The 18272-nt window shown below is 42.5% G+C and overlaps 1 protein-coding gene across 3 annotated transcripts in view; it reads left to right on the top strand.

Annotated features, from left to right (window-relative positions):
• Positions 1-18272, top strand: part of TRANK1 (tetratricopeptide repeat and ankyrin repeat containing 1) — a 65767-nt gene that overhangs the window by 13260 nt on the left and 34235 nt on the right. For 2 of the 3 annotated variants that reach the window (XM_056334909.1, XM_056334908.1), the window contains exons 2-6: positions 5832-5966; positions 7548-7671; positions 9062-9212; positions 11593-11711; positions 14795-14878. In XM_056334909.1, coding sequence (XP_056190884.1) covers positions 5833-5966; positions 7548-7671; positions 9062-9212; positions 11593-11711; positions 14795-14878 — 612 coding nt within the window. In that variant the 5' untranslated portion in view covers position 5832. Of the gene's footprint in view, positions 1-5831; positions 5967-7547; positions 7672-9061; positions 9213-11592; positions 11712-14794; positions 14879-18272 lie in introns of those variants that run through there. The other variant, XM_056334910.1, reaches the window with a different exon arrangement.

Genomic DNA, 18272 nt, shown 5'->3' with positions numbered 1-18272 from the left:
AGCAACAACTAAAAACATCCGTGTGGTATCAACATTGTTTTCACACCAAACCCAAAACATAGCACTGCAGCAACTAAGAAGAAAATTAACTCTATCCCAGCTGAATCCAAGACACTGTCCAAAACACTGTCCTGGGAGTTCTAACAATTCAAGGAAGATGGGTCCTACTCCCCACCTGTGTGGACCAGTATCTCAGCTGTTAGGAGTAAGTGTTCCTCTGCTCAACAGAGGATTTGGTGGGTACACACCACGGGCTACTCTGGCTTCATCTGTATGACCACGAAGAGGTCATGAGGAAGTGGGATGGAAAATCTACCTTGACCCTAGAGGCACAGGTATGTGAGTTACAAGAAAAAATAATCACAAAAGCGGGTTCTTTCAGGGGAATTGCTGCTCCAGTTTCCAATGGACAGGTTCCTAGACAAAGTAGAAGGGCTGATCTTACTTCTGATTATAATCAAGGGACTTCTGATTTGTATTTACAAGAAATGAGTAATGAATACTATGACCACAAGTAGGAGGGCCCTGCCTCCAGCCAGGTAGAGGAAAGGGACAACCAGGTTTACTGGACTGTGGGGGTTCGATGGCCTGGCACATCAGACCCACGGGAGTGTAATGCTCTAGTGGACATCAGTGCACAGTGTACCCTAATACTGTCAAGCTATAAGGGGGCAGAACCCATCTGGATTTCTGGAGTGACAGGGGGATCCCCACTGCTCACTGTCTTGGAGGCTACACCTAAATGAGAATGAGTGGCAAAAGCACCCCGTTGTGACCCGTGCAGAGGCTCCATGCGTTCTTTGTATAGACTGTCTCGGGAGAGGGTATTTCAAGGACCCAAAAGGGTACTGGTAGTCTTTAGGTATAGCTGACTTGGAAATAGAAGAAATTACACAGCTGTCTACCTTGCCCAGTTTCTTCGAGGACCCTTCTGTTGTGGGGTTGCTGAGGGTTGAAGAGCAACAGGTGCTGATCACTGCCACCATGGCACACCGGAGGCAGTATTGCAGCAACTGAGACTCCCCAGTTCCCATCCATAAAGTGATTTGTCAACTGGAGAGCAAAGGAGTGATCAGCAGGACCCACTCACCCTTTAATAGCCTCATATGGCCAGTGCAAAAGCCTAATGGAGAGTGGAGACTAACAGTAAACTGTTGTGGCCAGAATGAAGTCATGCCATTGAGTGCTGCCATGCCAGACATGCTAGAACTTCAGTGTGAACTGGAGTCAAAGGCAGCCAAGTGGTATGCCACCAGTGATCCTGCTAACGCATTTTTCTCAGTCTCTCTGGCAGCAGAATGCAGGCTGTGGTTCACTTTCATGTAGAGGGGCATCGAGCACACCTGGAATCGACTGCCCCAGGGGTGGAAGCACAGCTCTACCCATGGACTGATCCAGGCAGCACTGAAACAGGGTGATGCTCCAGAACACCTGCAGTACATCAATGACATCATCGTGTGGAGCTGTACAGCAGAAGGAAGTTTTTGAGAAAGGGAAGAAAATAGTCCAAATCCTTCAGAAAGCCAGTTCTGTTACAAAACAAAGTAAGGTCAAGGGACCTGCGTAGAAGATCCACTTTTTAGAAGTGAAAGGCAAGATGGACATTGTTAGATCCCAATGCATGTGGTCAACAAAGTAACAGCTATGTCTCTATCAACTAGCAAAAAGGCAACACAAGCTTTCTTAGGCTTTGTGGGTTTTGGAGAATGCACGTTCCAACTGACTGTCTGATTGTAAGCCTTCTCTATCAAGTGGCCCAGAAGAAGAACAATTTCAAATGGGGCCCTGAGCAACAAGCCTTTGAACAAATTAAACAGGAGGTAGTTCATGCAGCAGCCCTTGGACCAGTCTGGGCTGAACAAGATGTAAAAAATGTACTCTACATCTCAGCCAGGGAGAATGGCCTTACCTGGTCCTGTTGTACTGTAGGAAAACATGGAAGGTGGAAAGCTGCTATGTGGAATCCTACACAAGTTGCAGAAACTGTTGAAAGGCAAGGTGTATCAAGGTGAAAGCCATCCAGCTGGGTTTAGATATTGCTGAATGAGAAAAATGGCCAGTATTTTGTATTAACTCATGGATGGTGGCAAATGCTTTGTGGGGGTGAGTACAGCAATGGAGGCAGAGCAACTGGCAGTGCACGGGTAAACCCATCTGGCCTGCTGAACTAGGGCAAGATACTGCTGCTGGGGTAGAGATCCTGGTTGTAAAAGTATGTCATGTAGGTACCCAAGAGTTAGGCCACTGAAGAATGTTAAAACAACCAGCAGGTGGAACAGGCTGTTAAGACTGAAGTGACTCAGGCAGATCTGGACTGGCAGCTTAAGGATGAGTGAGTTAGAGCATGATGGGCCCACAACACCTCAGGCCATCAAGAAAGAGATGCAACATATAGATGGGCTCGGGATCAAGGGGTGCGCTTGACCATGGACACTATTGCACAGGTTACCCATGAATGTGAAATGTGCTGCAATGAAGCGAGTCATGTGGTTAAAGCCTCTCTGGTATGGAGGACAATGGCTGAAATATAAATATGGGGAGGCCTGGCAGATTGATTATATGACACTTTCACAAACCCACCAAAGCAAGTGCTGTGTGCTTACAGTGGTGGAAGCAACCACTGGGTGGTTAGAAATATGTCCTGTGCCCCATGCCACCACCTGGAATACTATCCTGGGCCTTGAAAAACAAGTCTTATGGTGGCATGGTGCCCCAGAAAGAGCCGGGTCAACACAAAATAGTCTAATTTCCAAAACAACCTCATAGACACCCAGGCCAAAGGCCATGGCATTGAGTGGGTATATCGCATCCCCCATCACGCACTAGCCTCTGGGAAAACTGTACAGTACAATGGACAGTCACAGACTACACTGCAAGCAATGGGTGCTGGGACATTCAAACACTGGAATACGCATTTAGCAAAAGCCATCTGGTTAGTCAACGCTAGGAGATCTGCCAGTTGAGCTGGCCCTGCGCAGTCAAAAGTTCTATACGCTAGAGAAGGGGATAAAATCCCTGTAGCACACATAAATATGCTGGGGAAGACAGTCTGGGTTATTCCTGCCTCAGGCAATGGCAAACCCATTTGTGGGACTGGTTTTGCTCAAGGAACAGGGTGCACTTGGTGGATAGTGCAGAAGGGTGGGGAGGTCTGATGTGTGCCTTGGGGTGATTTGATCCTAGGTGAGAATAGCCAGTGATTTGAATTGTATGATGTTAATTGCTGTATAATACTGTGTCATCATTACTATGGTTGCTATATGCTGTATCAACAGTATTACAGTAAAAATAATCTAGATTGGTGAAGAATGAATTTTGATAAAAATGGGCAAACTAATAGCTGGCCAAGGTGATAGAACTAGGCAAGTGCTGTGGTGGTGGAACCAGAACCGGCTTCAGCCTGCAGCAATCCAACACCACACACCATCTCTCCTTTCCTGAAGGACTGCTATGACAGACGGAGCCCGAAGGCACGGACTAAAATGAGTATGATACCTGTGTGTATATATCAAAGACAGGAAAGATGCTGGTGATTAATGGTGATGGAAGAGGTTAGTGCTCTCCTTGATGAGGATGGAACAGACCCTGGTGGCCTCACGCATATGGTTAAGGCACTGCCACGTACTTCAAAGCATTTTTTGATGTATTGGAAAGTGTGGGGACCTGGGCATAATGTAAATGGTATGGAATAAGGGGTGAATGTTCTGGTTTTAGCTGGGATATAATTAGTTTTCTTCCAAGTACCTGGTACAGTGTTGTGGTTTAGATTTAGGATGAGAATAATGTTGATAACACTTTGATGGTTGCTAAGCAGTGTTTACATTTACATCAAGGACCATCCAGCTTCTCATTCTGCCCTGCCAGTGAGGAGGCTGGGGGGAGCACAAGAAGCTGGGATGGGACACAGCCTGGACAGCTGACCCCAGCTGGCCAGAGGGTTTTTCCATACCATATGACATCGCGCCTGGTATATAAATTAGAGGGAAGGCTGGCTGGGCATTGGTTGGTGGGTGGTGAGCAGTTGCTTTGTGCATCATTTGTTTTGTCTATTCTAATTTTTTTACTGTTATTATTAATACTATTATTATTATTTCCCTTACTTTTCTGTCCTATTAAACTGTCTTTATCTCAACTCACAAATTCTACTTTTGTTTTTTTTCAGATCCTCTCTCCCATCCCATTGTCAGGGGGTGGAGTGAGCATGTGGCTGGGTAGTGTTTAGCTGCCTGCCAGTTTAAACCACAATATTATGATAGCAGGTTGTGAGGTTTACAGGTTGTTACTGGTTTTGTTCCAGGCCTGCTAATACCTGGATAATAACATAAATCTCTGCATTCCTTTTTGGTGAATTAATCTTATTTAAGAGTGCTGATATTTGTAAGATTCATACAGGTTTTTGCAGGTGATGGAAATGGCTTTTATTCATAAAATCCATTGTGAAGAATGATTCTATGGAAGACTTTAGCACTGGATTTTTCTTTTGTCTGTGATTCTGATGTGCGGTTTCTCAGCAGACACGTACCTGTTTTCCCTCTTGTGTTTGTTTTGTTCATCTAGCTGCTTGACCATGTGATTATATCCTGGTTTTGGCTAGGATAGACTTAATTTTCTTCTTAGCAGCTGGTGCAGCGCTGTGTTTGGGACTTGGTGTAAAACCAGTGTTGATGGCACGCTGCTGTTTTTGGTTGTTGCTGGGTTGGTGTTTGTACCGGGTTGGGGACTTTTTGGTTTCTCAGGCCTTGCTGGCGGGAGGGCCGGAGGGGACACAGCCGGGTCAGCTGGCCCGAACTAGCCAAAGGGGTATTCCATACCATGGGATGTCATGCTCGGTATATGGTGTGGAGGGGGGATGTTGGCCAGGGTGGGGGGACCGTTGCTCAGGGGCTGGCTGGGCATCGGTCAGCGGGTGGTGAGCAGCTGTACTGTGCATCACTTGTTTTCTTTTCTCCTTTCCCCTTGGATTTCATTCCTCTCCCCTTCTCCCTCCTTTTCATTATAACGTTGTTGTTATTATTATTTTTCTTTTGTTTTGGTTTTATTTCAGTAATTAAACGGTTCTTATCTTAACCCTTGAGTTTTACATTCCTTTCCAATTCACACCCCTCTGGGTTGACCTCTCTGAACCTGATTTTACAATTTTAATAATAAAATATTTTACCAATCAGTTGCAGTTGATGCCTGTTTTAAGCTTTGTTTTCTTTTAGTGTTTGCTACATACATTTTAATAACTTTTAAATCTGATTCAAGGTCCTTATGTAGTATGAATCTACTTACATTACAGTATTTCCAAGTAGTAATCAAATTTCAATGCAGTTTTGTGTACAGTATCTATCCATAAAGGCTGGACAAAAAAAAAAGGCATAAAAATAAATAAAAAGCAAGTAAATTAGTTTTGTGTTTAACTAATTGAGAAGTATAGTTTCATGTATTTCTTAAGCATATGAACTCTGTTTTTTCTCGTGTATGTTTCCTCCTGTGTTGAGTGTGTGTGCACACATTTAAAAAATTCGGAATCTTAATTTAAAAAACACAGTTTAAGATTTGAGGAGAAAATCTGGAAAAAAATGCATACCAATGGTAGATTTGGTTAGCTGAGGTTGATTAAGAAATAGATGGAAGTTGAGGCATCAGCAGCAAAGACAATGCTATCACATGAGTTATATTTTACTATTGCAACTGCAGTAAAGAAGAAAAAAGTGGTCTTTTGTACTTTTCAAATACGCAAAAACTAAGGTGAAAAATTAAGTGGATTTTTGGGAAAGAAGTGTTTTATAAATCAAAGCTTTTCTTTGACTGAAGTTTTTTTCTTTTTTTTTTGTGCTTTTAATTAGCATGGATGCTATGGAATATGCACAGTTAATGAAACAAACTGGGAACCAGGATTTTAAAAATGGAAATTACTCTTTGGCCATCAGAAAGTATGATCAAGCTCTGCATACGCTTGCTTGTTTAATGCAATGGGTCCCGTAAGTATTCTTGAATTACAAGATATAAATCATAAGACAAGTCTGAAATTTGTACAGTACTACAGTTAACTCAGAACTGTATTTCTTGCCCTGACACCTGATTTTCTTGTATCTTTGTGTATCTTAGTGTACTAGTGTCATAATTAGAGAGGAATTACTGTTCCTGACATATATGTGGGAGACTAGTTAGTGACTGTAATCTGAATGTTTTCATATAAGCATCAGTTGTAAATAAGTGTAATTAAAGCTCAAATTAATTTTCCATAAAATGTATTGGTTTCTGTTAAACTACTTCTGTTACTTAGCTGATGTGCTGTGGGTTAATCTTGCTGTTATTCTGCCATGTACTGGTCATGTCTATGGCTTGTTACATGGGTCGTCTGATTATCTTTAAAATGATTTATCTAAGTTACTTTGTTCTTGTTATTTGGTGTTTCTTAGTTTTCTCAGATTTGTTAAAAAGAAATCAGTGGAAATGTTCTTTGGGTATTTCTTGTGCTTGTTTTTGTCAGTTAACATCGGTTGCTACTGTTACTGATGACTAAATAACTAATATGTTGACTATTAAATATTCATTACTGCCATGTATTAACACCGCTGTTTACCTTATTTAACACCAGCCATTCATTTATTTTGACTATTAGCCATTTAGATTAAGTAGTAAAATAAATTTGGACCATAGGGAAGGACTAGGACTGAGCAAGGATAGAGCAAAGTAGGGACCTGATCCCGAGTGTCTCCTTTCCCCTTGCCATAGGTTGCATTGTCAGGATTTGCTTGCAGGCAACAGTGTGGTCTGAACACATTCAGTGTAGTTGAAACAACTTTCTTGAGTGTAAGTTAGCAGATAGGAATAAGATGAAGGATGCAGCTGTGTGGCGTGTACTGTTTGTTTGAGCACAGGCAAGATAGGTGGGCTGTAGTCCTGTAAATTTTGTGCAGCTCTTTCCAGAAACTCTCTTGGATTTTTGTATACTCTTGGATACTTTTATATCCTCATGTTATTTTTTTTAATATATATATATATATATATATAGCGTGTGTGTATATATATATATATATGAAGTATATATACTTTAGTATATTCTGTACTCTAAAATACATGTCTATTTCTTAGCTAGTGTAAATGTGGATAATTCTATTGACTTCTTCAAATGGTAATACAGTAAAATGTGTTTTGGTGTTTTTTTGGTGACCAAAATATAGCATTTTATTAGCATTCTTTCCATCTTGCAGCTTCTATTTGTGGGTCTGTTTTTTCCCATTCTTGGCCTCTGGCTTTACTGAGCCATACCTAGGTGTGCTGAGGTGGTCTAAACTTTCTAAATCCTCATACTTCGTTATTCCAGTGGGTTGGCTTTCTGCTTCAGGAGAGACCAGGATATCACTAAGGTATCATTCAGGATGTCACTAAAAGATTTTATAGCAGATGTTCAAGCGATCTTTATTTCCTGCAACTCCATTTTTACATGTAATTTTGTTAGATGGGTGATACATAGACTCTTCTTTTTTTCTTGTTGCTAACCATGAAATATGATGCATCCTTTTTCAAGTGAATATATGCTAAACCCCTATTTTTAGGTGTTCGAAGGACATAGCTGTGTTACACTGTAACAAGTCAACTGCCTTGTACCATCTTGGTAAATGGAAAGAAGCAGTGTTTTCAGCCTACCAGAGTTTACAGTGGGATCCGGAGTATGTTAAGGTATTCAGATGTTTAAGCTGGCTGTTTTTTGCATGCCTTACTTACTAAAAAAAATGTCAATATCTGCTTTTTATTGTCTTTTGGTTTTGAGGTGTGATAAACAAATACAGCATAAAATTCTAGGAATGTGTCTGACACTTACATGAGCATCAGAATGACTACTGTAACAGTACTTTTATTAAAATGAAGGAGCTCTCTTTTGCACCAGAAGATGCTGGTTCTTTCTGGGTCCCAACAAGAGAGGCACCAATGCTTTCAAGAAAGATAACTATTTTATTAATATCCTGGACAAGGCAACAGCAAGTAACAAAATCTTACATGCCTTTAAGATGTTGGAGACCTGAGGATGACACAGCACCGGCCAGGTCTCTGGTCAGGTCATGGCACACTGTCCGGATCCCATCTGTGGTGAGGTTCACCAGCTCAGTGTTCACTTACGGTCTTACAGAGCCTGGCTCGTGGTACAGATTCATCAGCCACTGTCAGGTCTGGGATGGGGACTTAGCTTTGAAAGTTCCCTTGGGCAGTGTGCCCTAATATTCTTTACATGTTAATAAGTTCCTGGGAACAGTACATGGTGATCAAGGTCATATTGTGTTTCCAGTGGACAGAACAATACGCTACGCATACGCTTGTGTGATTAAGTACAGTGATTAAGTACACATTGATGCAAGTACTCATCTGTTAAGTTGCAGTTGTACAGTATTTATGATGTGGAGGCATACACTTGGATTGGCTTTTATGTACAATAAATGGTCTTCTGGAGTAACCACTGCAGACTCCCAGAGACTTTAGTAGAAGGTATCTGATTTGGGTATGGTAAAATTGCATGCATGCAAATACCAGTTTAATTTATGCTGTATCACAGCATGTCAGTTATCTGGTTTGAATAAATTGATTTCACTGTGACTCTGAACCAATATAACTTAGTTTGGTGGTGAACATAAACATGTTCAGGTGTCTTTGGCTGAAGGATATATGCATTGTGGTAAATACTGCTGCATGCAGTGGCATGGGGACATAAACATATATTCTGGACCTTATGACAAAAAAAAAAAATCCTGTGCAGAGGATGTTAAAATATAGCTGCTAACAGTATGTCTTCCATCTTGTAGTTATTTTCCAAGTTTTGCAGTGCAGGATTTATCACTTTTATGATCTGTGATGTCATCAGTAGCATATTGTGAATTTCAAGGGATGTTTTTTCGCTGTTCTTTTTTGATCTGTGTGTAAGAAGCTGTAAAAATAGTACTACATGTAATTTTTGTAGCATAATCAGAGAATTTAGGAAAAAATGTTAATGTTTTGTAGTAAAGATCTGAATATTTTCCCAACAATGGTCTTTTTTGTTCTCTTTTTTTTTTTCCTTCCCCCCCCCCCCCCCCCCCAGGCGTATTATAGAGCTGGCCACTCATTGATCAAGTTATCAAACTCTTACGAGGCGATTTCAATGTTTCATAAAGGTTTGGTTCTCCTGAATGCTTCTGCAGATCAAACTCAAGTTGCTGATTTTGTAGCAGGAATCTTCATAAGTGTCAATGGTAAACTCAAATTAAGAACTTAATTCTTCTAAGAGCCTTTCAGTAGTGATGACAACGCAAGTCCTTGGTAGGGCATCCTTTGTGAGGTCATTCATTTGGTCCTTAGTGGCTCAGGTCTGTTTGAGGATCTTGAATGTGTTGAGTGGCCTTATCAAAAGGATGTGGTGAACCTGGTCTAGTTTGTAAATGGCAGATACCAACAATCCCAAAACACTGTGCAGGGGAGGATGTTGTCTCACAAGAACGCATCAATTTTGGACCAGTTAGAAGAGGACAGAATTCAGAGTCAGGGAGGCAAAGATGGAGATTTGGAGCTCCAGACCCCTGAGGCTTTAGTGTTTTTAGTCCAAACCGCTCTGCTTTTCTTTTAGCTAGGTAGATTTGAAAATAATTAGAAGATAGCTTAAACTTGAGTTTACAGTGCAGTGTACTCCAGTGTGGGGGACATTCAGCTAGTAATGGGCAGCGATGAAAAGAGGGATTTTGACTTTTTTGTGGCGTTGCATGGGGGTTTTTTGAGCAATGTCTACCCTGGGCCTTCCTGCCCTCTCCTCAGTCTCTCTTCCTCTACTTGCTTTTTTGTCTGGTTCACAGGCTCTGTCTGATGGGGCTTGCAGGCATGCCAGGTGATTTCAGGTGTGCCCCTGCTGCATTTTCCTGAACTTGTAGCCCCATGTTAAGGACCTTGATTAGCTTTAGCACTGTCTGTAGCTGGGCTCACCCACAAGCAGAAGAACTGCCATGAGGTTCGCAGTGTCTTGGGGCTTAGAAGTGTTTCTTGAGGACAGGGATTAATTTTTTCCCCCTCCTTGTTTGATGAAGATTGGCTGCTGATTCAAGGTGCCTCATCAGTTGGGTGGCCAGGGATGTTGAAGCCCCCATTTGGCATTCTCCTGTGTGTTAATCGGTGCTAAAATTGTCCCTGTGCAATGAAGTAATTTAGTTAGAGACCCCAACTTCAAAAGCACTGTGTATACTTGCTGCAAGTGAGTGGCTTAGGTTGCTTAAAGAATCACCATCAAAGGTATTGGCAAAATAGTTTTAATATGAATTTGTGGGAGTGCAACTTCACCAAGTTCGATGGCAAGGTTCATTCTATTACTTATTGCATAGATAAATCACACAAAGAAGAATCAAATTAAAAATAAGCTGGAATGAAATGATTTACAGAGAGACTAAAGATGTAGAAGAGTAAGGGAGAGTCTCCTTGAGTTATGAGGTTCAGAGTGGACCCTCTTGCTTTCTCAGCTCTTGATAAGAGTTTAGGTGCAGCTAGATCCAATCCTAGTCTCAGACTTGGGCAACAGTTTGTATTTAAAGGAATATAAGGAGTAAGGAAGATCAGTTGAGTCACAAGGTTCAGAGTGGACCCGACCCCCTTGCTTTCTAAACTCTTCATAGAGCTTTGGTGTGGCTAGATCCAATCTTAGTCTCATCTTGGATAGTGGTTTATATCTAATGGATGTCTAAGGTTTATCTGCAGTTTAAGGTTGATCACAAGATTTTAGCAGCACTTAATCATTGACTAATTTATCATTTACAAAGTGGATCAATGTTTTACTACAATCACAACAGTAACTTAATTATGGATCCGTGACAGTAACATTCATTCTATACTTGTTATCAGGTACTTCAATGAATTCACACATGCATGCACGCAGACACAAAGGAGTAAATTTATTGTGTATATATATATATATATATTTTAAAAATGTACAAAGGTATAACTGTTAAAACTTCCCCTTGCTGAAATATTAATGTTAAATGCCTTTGCATTTTTCAGTGGGTGAAAGGTTGAGCCTCTAGGAGTGGGGAGCCCAGGGTCCATCATCAGCTTTTGGTGATGGTGGTACTAACTTTGTGAACTTGGGAGCTAGCGAGCTCTGAGAAGTGTCCTGCCCAGAGGGAGGTGCTTGTCACAGACTGCTGTGTTCTAGGAGAGCTCAAAGGGACCTTGCTTAAGACTGCTGTTTTTAGGTTTGGAGATGATTGGCTTTAGTCAGCAATAAATTGCTGTTCTGTCCACAATCCAAGTTGGTAATTACTGGACTTTTCACAATTCCAGTGAAGGCGTTACCTTATCACTCATATTCAGATAAGGAATGTTCCAAGGCTGTCAAGGGAGGTTAGGATTCAGATAAGGAATGCTCCAAGGCTGTCAAGGGAGGTTAGGATTCAGATAAGGAATGTTTCTGGTGTGGTCAGCATCGTTCCCCACCTCAGCCATGCAAGAGTTGCTGGCACAGTCAAGGGAGGCACTTAACCACCCAGCTCACTGCACAGGGGACGAGGGCTCAGGGGGTTCCTGAGGAACAGAAGGGAGGGTGTAAGATGCAGCGCCACGACACTAAACAGTTTTCTCGATGGCTTGTTCTTGCAGACGAACGGGTCTCTCCATTGACTTTTCCCCCTGCGTATGATTATATTTTCAGCATGAGGTTTGATGCGCTGATTTGGCAAGCGGTGATAGAGAAGCTGGCCCAGAAGGGGAAGTGGCGGGTAAGTCTGTCACTGCCTGACCTGCTGTTGTGCCCCGTCACCCTTAAAATCCCAGTGAATATTTATTGTTCCCTGGTTCGAATTTTTAAGACTGAAAAATACTTTTAGGGGTAACCTGTGAAACTCATTTCTTGAAGGCATACGATGAACTGTAAATGCCGCTTTGCTCTTGCTGTTGTTTCTTATAACTTCGGTGCCATCTAGAGTTGCTATTCTTGAAAGAAATATGAGGGGGGAAAAAATACATGTTTATTTGTGGTCCCTTTTACTTGGTGTATGACAAGCTGGACTTTCACAGCGGTCTATGAAAGACCCACAAATAAAGGAGCTCAGAGTAAATATGTGGTTGTTAAAATGAGATCATTTAGAAAAATCCGAAGGTGAATCACCTGAAATTATTCTAACCTTCTTTTCTATAGTAGCTGTGTAAAAAAAAAAAAAAAAAAAATTGATCATTGTCATGAATATGCCTGTGTTGAACATGGGCGGCGAGGTGCTGGCATGGGGCTGCCGGGCCCCTGTGAGGAGAGGCCAGGGCTGCCCTGGGCCATCATGGCTGGTTCCAGCAGCCCTGCCGCAGGGCACAGCTGAGCCCCCCAGCCAAGGTGGGCTGCTAATGGGAAGGTGTTTCAAAAAGGGTGAACCCTGCCTGGCAGAGTGAGGGGGGAGGAAAGAGCAGCAGCGGGTGGGAGGATGAGAGGAAGGAGGTGGGGAGGTGCTGTGGCTGGAGCAGGGGTTCCCTTGCAGCCTGTGCAGAGGCCATGCAGGAGCAGGCTCTCGGCGGGAGCCATGGTGCTGGAGCATGGGAGAAGCTTAAGGAGGTGGGAGTGACAGAGAGGGACTGCTATGCACTGACTGCAGCCCCACATTGCCCATTCAACCCCCCCGCTGTGGGCAGGGACATCAATCGGGTCAGGTTGCTGAAAGCCCTGTCCAACCTCACCTTGAACACTTCCAGTGGTGGGTCATCCACATCTTCTCTGGGCAACCTCTTCCAGTGTACCATAAAAAAATTCTTCCTTACGTCCAATTTTAAACCTACCCCCTTTGAGGTTAAAACTGTTGCCCCTTGTCCCTTTTGTTTCCAAAAACCATAACCAAGAAAACTCTCCAAACCAAATGGTAGTTCAGAAACTTGTCACTGGTTTATTGCAGCGCTGGGTGCATGGGTTTTTTTTTTCCTTCTGATGTGCACGCCAGGTTACTCGAGGGCACACGTTACATATGATAGGGTACCTGCACATTCATAGTACATTACGTATCCATTTTCATTCACGCACAGGACTGGTTGCAAGTTTCTCACTTCTAATGCAAATTAGTGCGCATCCTCAGATAGCACTACTGAAGTTTTTCACAAATGATGTGTGCTCCCCAAGTGGGGGTTTGCTGTCTTTCGGGGGAGCTGTTTGAGTAGGAGGTCACAATCTCTCATTACCACAACTACTTTTGTCCTACTTTCAACTAATTTTCTGTGGATTGCAGCACCTTAACAGCTTGCCTCCTCTTGTGGCCAGAACTTTCTCACTTGGAGGCTTCCTTCCACATAACTTAGATAATGGTGTTCTTTTCCCCATCTGTTCTTGGTTTCCCAAGGCTGACTCCCTTGATTACAAGTCCTTTCACACAACTTTAGAGGGTGGGTCAGCTTGGCCTAAACTTTGTGCCCATATTTCTTCAACTTGTAGTCAAACACTAAATCATAGTTTGATAATTCAGGAGTTTAGGCAACACTTTCACTTACAGACCTTGTTAAAAAGCCTTTCTTATAAGCCCCCTTTATATATAGAAAGGCTGTAACATGGTCTCCCCAGAACCTTCTCTTCTCCAGGCTGAAGAACCCCAGCTCTCTCAGCTTTTCCTCATAGGAGAGGTGTTCCAACCCTCTGATCATTTTTGCGGCCCTCCTCTGGACCTGCTCCAACAGGTCTATGTTTTTCCTGTGCTGGAGATCCCAGAGCTGAATGCAGGGCTGCAGGTGGGGTCTCACCAGAGGAGAGGAGAGGAGAGTCATCTCCCTCGACCTGCTGGCAGTGATTCTTTTGATGCAGACCAGAATACAGTTGGCTTTCTGGGCTAGAAGCACACATTGATGGCTCATATGCAATTTCTCATGTACCAATACCTCCAGGTCCTCCTCTGCAGGAATCCTCTTAATCCATTCATCCCCCAGCCTGTATTTATACTAGGGATTGCCCTGACGCAGGTGGAGGACCTTGGCCTTGTTGAACTTCATGAGGTTCACACGGGCTTGCTCCTTGAGCCTGTCAAGGTGCCTCTGAATGGCATCCCTGCTCTCAAGTGTATCAACTGCATCACTGAGCTTGGTGCCACCTGCAAACTTGCTGAGTGAGTATTGCACCACGCAGTCCCACTGTGTCATTGATGAAGATACTAAATAGTAGTGGTCCCAGTACGGACCCTTCAGGGACACAGCTTGTTACTGGTTTCCACTTGGACCCTGAGCCATTGACTGTAACTCCTTGGATGCAGCCATCTGGCCAATTCCTTACCCATCCAACAGTCTATCCATCAAATCCGTACCTCTACAGTTTAGAGCTACGAATGTTGTGGGGGACTATATCAAAGGCCTTACAGAAGTCCAGGTAGATGACATAGTTCTTCCATTGCCCTCTGGTGAAAGTAGATGGGTTTTCAAGGAGCAAGGTGAAGTTTTTAGGGAAACTGAGAAAAAGGAAAAAGATACAGTAAACACTTCTTGCTTTCTGCTGAGAATGTTGTTGTGGCTGGGGAGTCTCATCCCCATGAATGTAAAGGTCTGCTCCTAAAGTGAGGGGCCACTTCCAAGGCATATTGGAGAGATTTTTAGGGCTTGACCTTTCTTACATGGTTTTAATTTCTGAGGAAACTTTAATCAGTCATAACTTACCACAGTCCACTGTGTATTACATTAATTCAGTTGAAAAACAGAGATTCAGTAATGTACTGCAATCTTAAAAAAAAATCTGAATTGTTGTTAGCCCTTGTTTGCCTTCCTACAAGATCTGATGAGGCAGTGAAAAACAAAGTTTCGAACTGTGCTTATTAGATCACCAATGTTTTGTCTTTTTTTTTTTTTTTAACAGTCTTGTTTGTTGTTGTTGTCCGATAAGAAAGAGTTGCCCCCCAATCTCAGAGTAAACCAGTTATCACTGAAGAATCTCTTTGAGGTAAACTAAACATTTTTTTTTTCTTATGTCTATTTCTTTTTTTCCTGTTGACTTTAGTGAGAGATTTTCCACCTTGTGTGCAAGGTTAAAACATCAAAGAAAAATAAGATGGAAAATAATACATGGACTTTGTATTTATGTTAAATGATCTATTTTGCCCCTTTTCACTTGAAAATTAAAAAATCTTTATTTTGCATAATTTCTGTGTGTAATTTAATATTTTATTTGATCAAAAGAAGACATCTTCCTCTCAAGTACAGCAAGCCATTCATGTCAGGCTTGTAACCTGACAATTTAATGCTGAAAAATGTCAGACATCAGTTAAGTTGGATATGTTTTCCAACTATGAGAACTTATGATATCCATGAGATAGGGTATTTTTTTTTTTTTACTTTGCTAGCCTGTCTCTGAACTGCTTCATGGTGCTGAGTATGATTACAGAGAGTTGAGCTGGGTGCAGTATTGGAATTTTCCCTTCCCTCAACGCCCCAAATTTTAGTAGGTTGCTTTATACCTAGGCAGCACCTGCTAAACTTTTTCCCTGAAGACTCTGACAGTTTGCATATAACTTAGAGGATTTTGGCAAGATGGAAACATGTAGTTGTAGACAAAGTAGCCACAATTCCTCATGCCTTTCACTGAGGTGATGGCGTCTGCAGGCAGCAGAATTTAATCTTTATGTTGCTCATCTGAAACTTGCTCTTTTCTTTATTTTGTGGTTCCTCATGTTATGCAGCGCTTGGGAACCTCCAAAGCTTTCTATGCTGGCAGGAGAAAATAACATTTTCCAGCTGTCAGAAACTGCCATGCTTACACATCCTTTGCTGCTGTTGGTTGTGCTTACCTGGTGCATGTGCCGTGCCATGCACACTGGTACACCCCGGAGGCTCTGCCCTCGTCGCTGTGTGAGCTAGGTGGCCTTGTAGGGCTTGCTGCTGCTTGCACCTGCCTTTGTACATGGGTATGCTGCCAAAACGCTTTGAATGCATGAAGGTGTGTGCAGCCATTGCTTCCAGCCCAGCTCAGGGCTATGGAGGCAGTTCACCAGCCCTGCAACTCAGGAGCAGCCAGTGTCCGTAGCAGTAACATACCAACTCTCTAAAGGCATCTCACAGTGTATGTGTCTGTTACCACACAGGGGATGCCCAGGCTGTTTCAACTGCAGTTAAGTAAAGCATTTCATATGTACCATTAAAAAAAAATATTGTTGGTATGCATTTTTTTGTATTATTCTTCCATTTCTTTGTGTGTATAAATTAATTAACTATAGTTCTGCTCTATGTAACCTACTTTAAAAAGATATGGTTACAGGTTCATTGAGATCTTCCATTAGGCTTTATGCTGAAGTATACTAGATTTCTTACAGCACAGAGGTTTTCCTGACAGAAGCTGTAGAAGATGTTAACTGTACACGACACAGTACATTTGCTTGGCATTTACTGGCTGGCAAATTAACAGTTTAGGGTATGTTTATGGAATATGCCAGAATTTGCCACTTGGCTGTTACAGTGCTTATGGTACTTTTGTCATAAAAATTGCAAGTTGGTGCTTTTTCCATCAATGTATATCAGGTAGGTTCCTTGACAGAGTAAGTGGGAGCAATTCTGGAAAAGAAGGGTAATGCAAAGGGAATAAATCGACATCTGTTCATAGCAGAAGAGTTAGTGGATGAATATATATATAACCAAGCATGCCTTGGTTAGCTATCATTAGGCAGGTATGCTGGATTAGTGCCAGCAGATATGGGACTTCATGCTACCCACCATCATCCCTCATGTTTACTCATTTTTTGTGGGAAGGGAGGGTGAGTTGAGGTCCAGTCCTGAATCAGCCAGGTCCATGGCTGACCAGCAGAGCAGGGCTGTGGTGCTAGAGCAGCATAGTTGTGGTGAGGACAAAGGCATGAGAGCCTCAGCTTAAAGCAGCTTCGAAGTGGAGATGCCCACTGCCACTGCGTTGGTTTGCAGCTCTTAGCAGTGCTGTGACCTGGGACATTGCAGCAGAACAGTCCTACAAGGGGTGAATGAGCTCCTCACACTGACAGTAAGGCATGGCGTTGCAGTAGAGGACACATGTAGTGTCTTAGCAAAGAACCTTCCTTCCTGGGCAAGCAAATCGAAATGCCTCCTTGAGAGAGGAAGGTAAAAATCGGTTGCCTTTGCAAAATACTGTGTCCTTCATTGCTGAATTGGCTTCGCCAGTCTTAGCTATTCTAGGGGTTTGTGGTGCATGTGGAAGACTGAAAGAATCAAGATGAAAAATTCCCTAAGCACTGCTTCTCTTTTGCAAAAATTAGAAAACGTGGCTTTCTGACAACTCGAGCTTCCCCTGCTGCCACTACATTATCCCTGTAATTTGTGGTATTTTGATTTTGTAACTGTGCGCAAACAGTAATTCTCGCCAGTCAAAATTTGGCATGAGGTGTTAGAAAAAAAGATTTATTTGTGGATGTTGGAAGCATGTGTGAAGACTGCTATTTAAAAAGATGACTGGCACAAATGGAGAAATTATGTCTGAACACTGTTTCCGACCACCCCCTCATGTCCTGATCCTTCTGGCATAGTGTCTTAATTTCCATCTGAGCTTCCTCTGCCCACCTCCAGAGTTCCCCCTGTTGCTGTACCCCTTGTAGACTGTGCTTCACGTTCATTAAGTAGCTGCTAGAACATCCTTTTTCAGTTCAGCTGCCTTCTGTTCAGGCTGTGTGCTTTCAATCTTGGTCTGTAACCTTCCCTGTAAATTCCATGCTTTTATCAGATCACTTTCTAGGAATTTATCTGGCCAAAAACGTCTCCTAAGGCTTAACATTTTTTCTTTGTATGAGCAGTCATGTTATCATTGTTGTCTTAGTAACACCAGATGCTTCCTGAAGTGGATGAGAGTAGGGCTTTGCCCTGCTCTCCATCCATGGGGTTCCTGAGCTGTAAAAGGACTGGTTGCTTGAGTTCCCTAAACCTCCTTCCTGCAGTCTCTAACTCCCTTTTCCCAGTTACAAGTGTTTCTCCAGCCTATTCTTGCTTTGGGGTAGCTGCCTGCAGAAGCTGCCTCATCCAAGCTTAAAAGGCACAATATCCAGTTACAGCAGTACGTGCACTGAGAGTCCGTAACATTGAATAGACAAGTGTAAGGCCAAAAGTTGCAGTCAATTACAGAGAAGAAATACAGAAATACGTATTATAAAATAGACTTTAGGTTCAGTGCTCTTCAGAGCAGGACAAGATTCCTTTAAGATTAACATCTTGTAGTAGCTTCTACTAGAGTTGTTACATATATAATAGAGGTTTCATTTTACAGTGGCTATGGCTTGATTGTTACTGTTTCACTGATTCTTATAATAAAACCCCAGGGAAACCAGATTTTAAAAAGCCTTTTGTGTATGTAAAAAGTAACATGT

Source organism: Falco biarmicus, chromosome 4 (genome assembly GCF_023638135.1).
Source record: "Falco biarmicus isolate bFalBia1 chromosome 4, bFalBia1.pri, whole genome shotgun sequence".
In the NCBI taxonomy this organism is placed as follows: domain Eukaryota; kingdom Metazoa; phylum Chordata; class Aves; order Falconiformes; family Falconidae; genus Falco; species Falco biarmicus.
The sequence above is the reverse complement of the archived record's forward strand: the minus strand, read 5'-3'. Positions and strand labels throughout refer to the sequence as shown.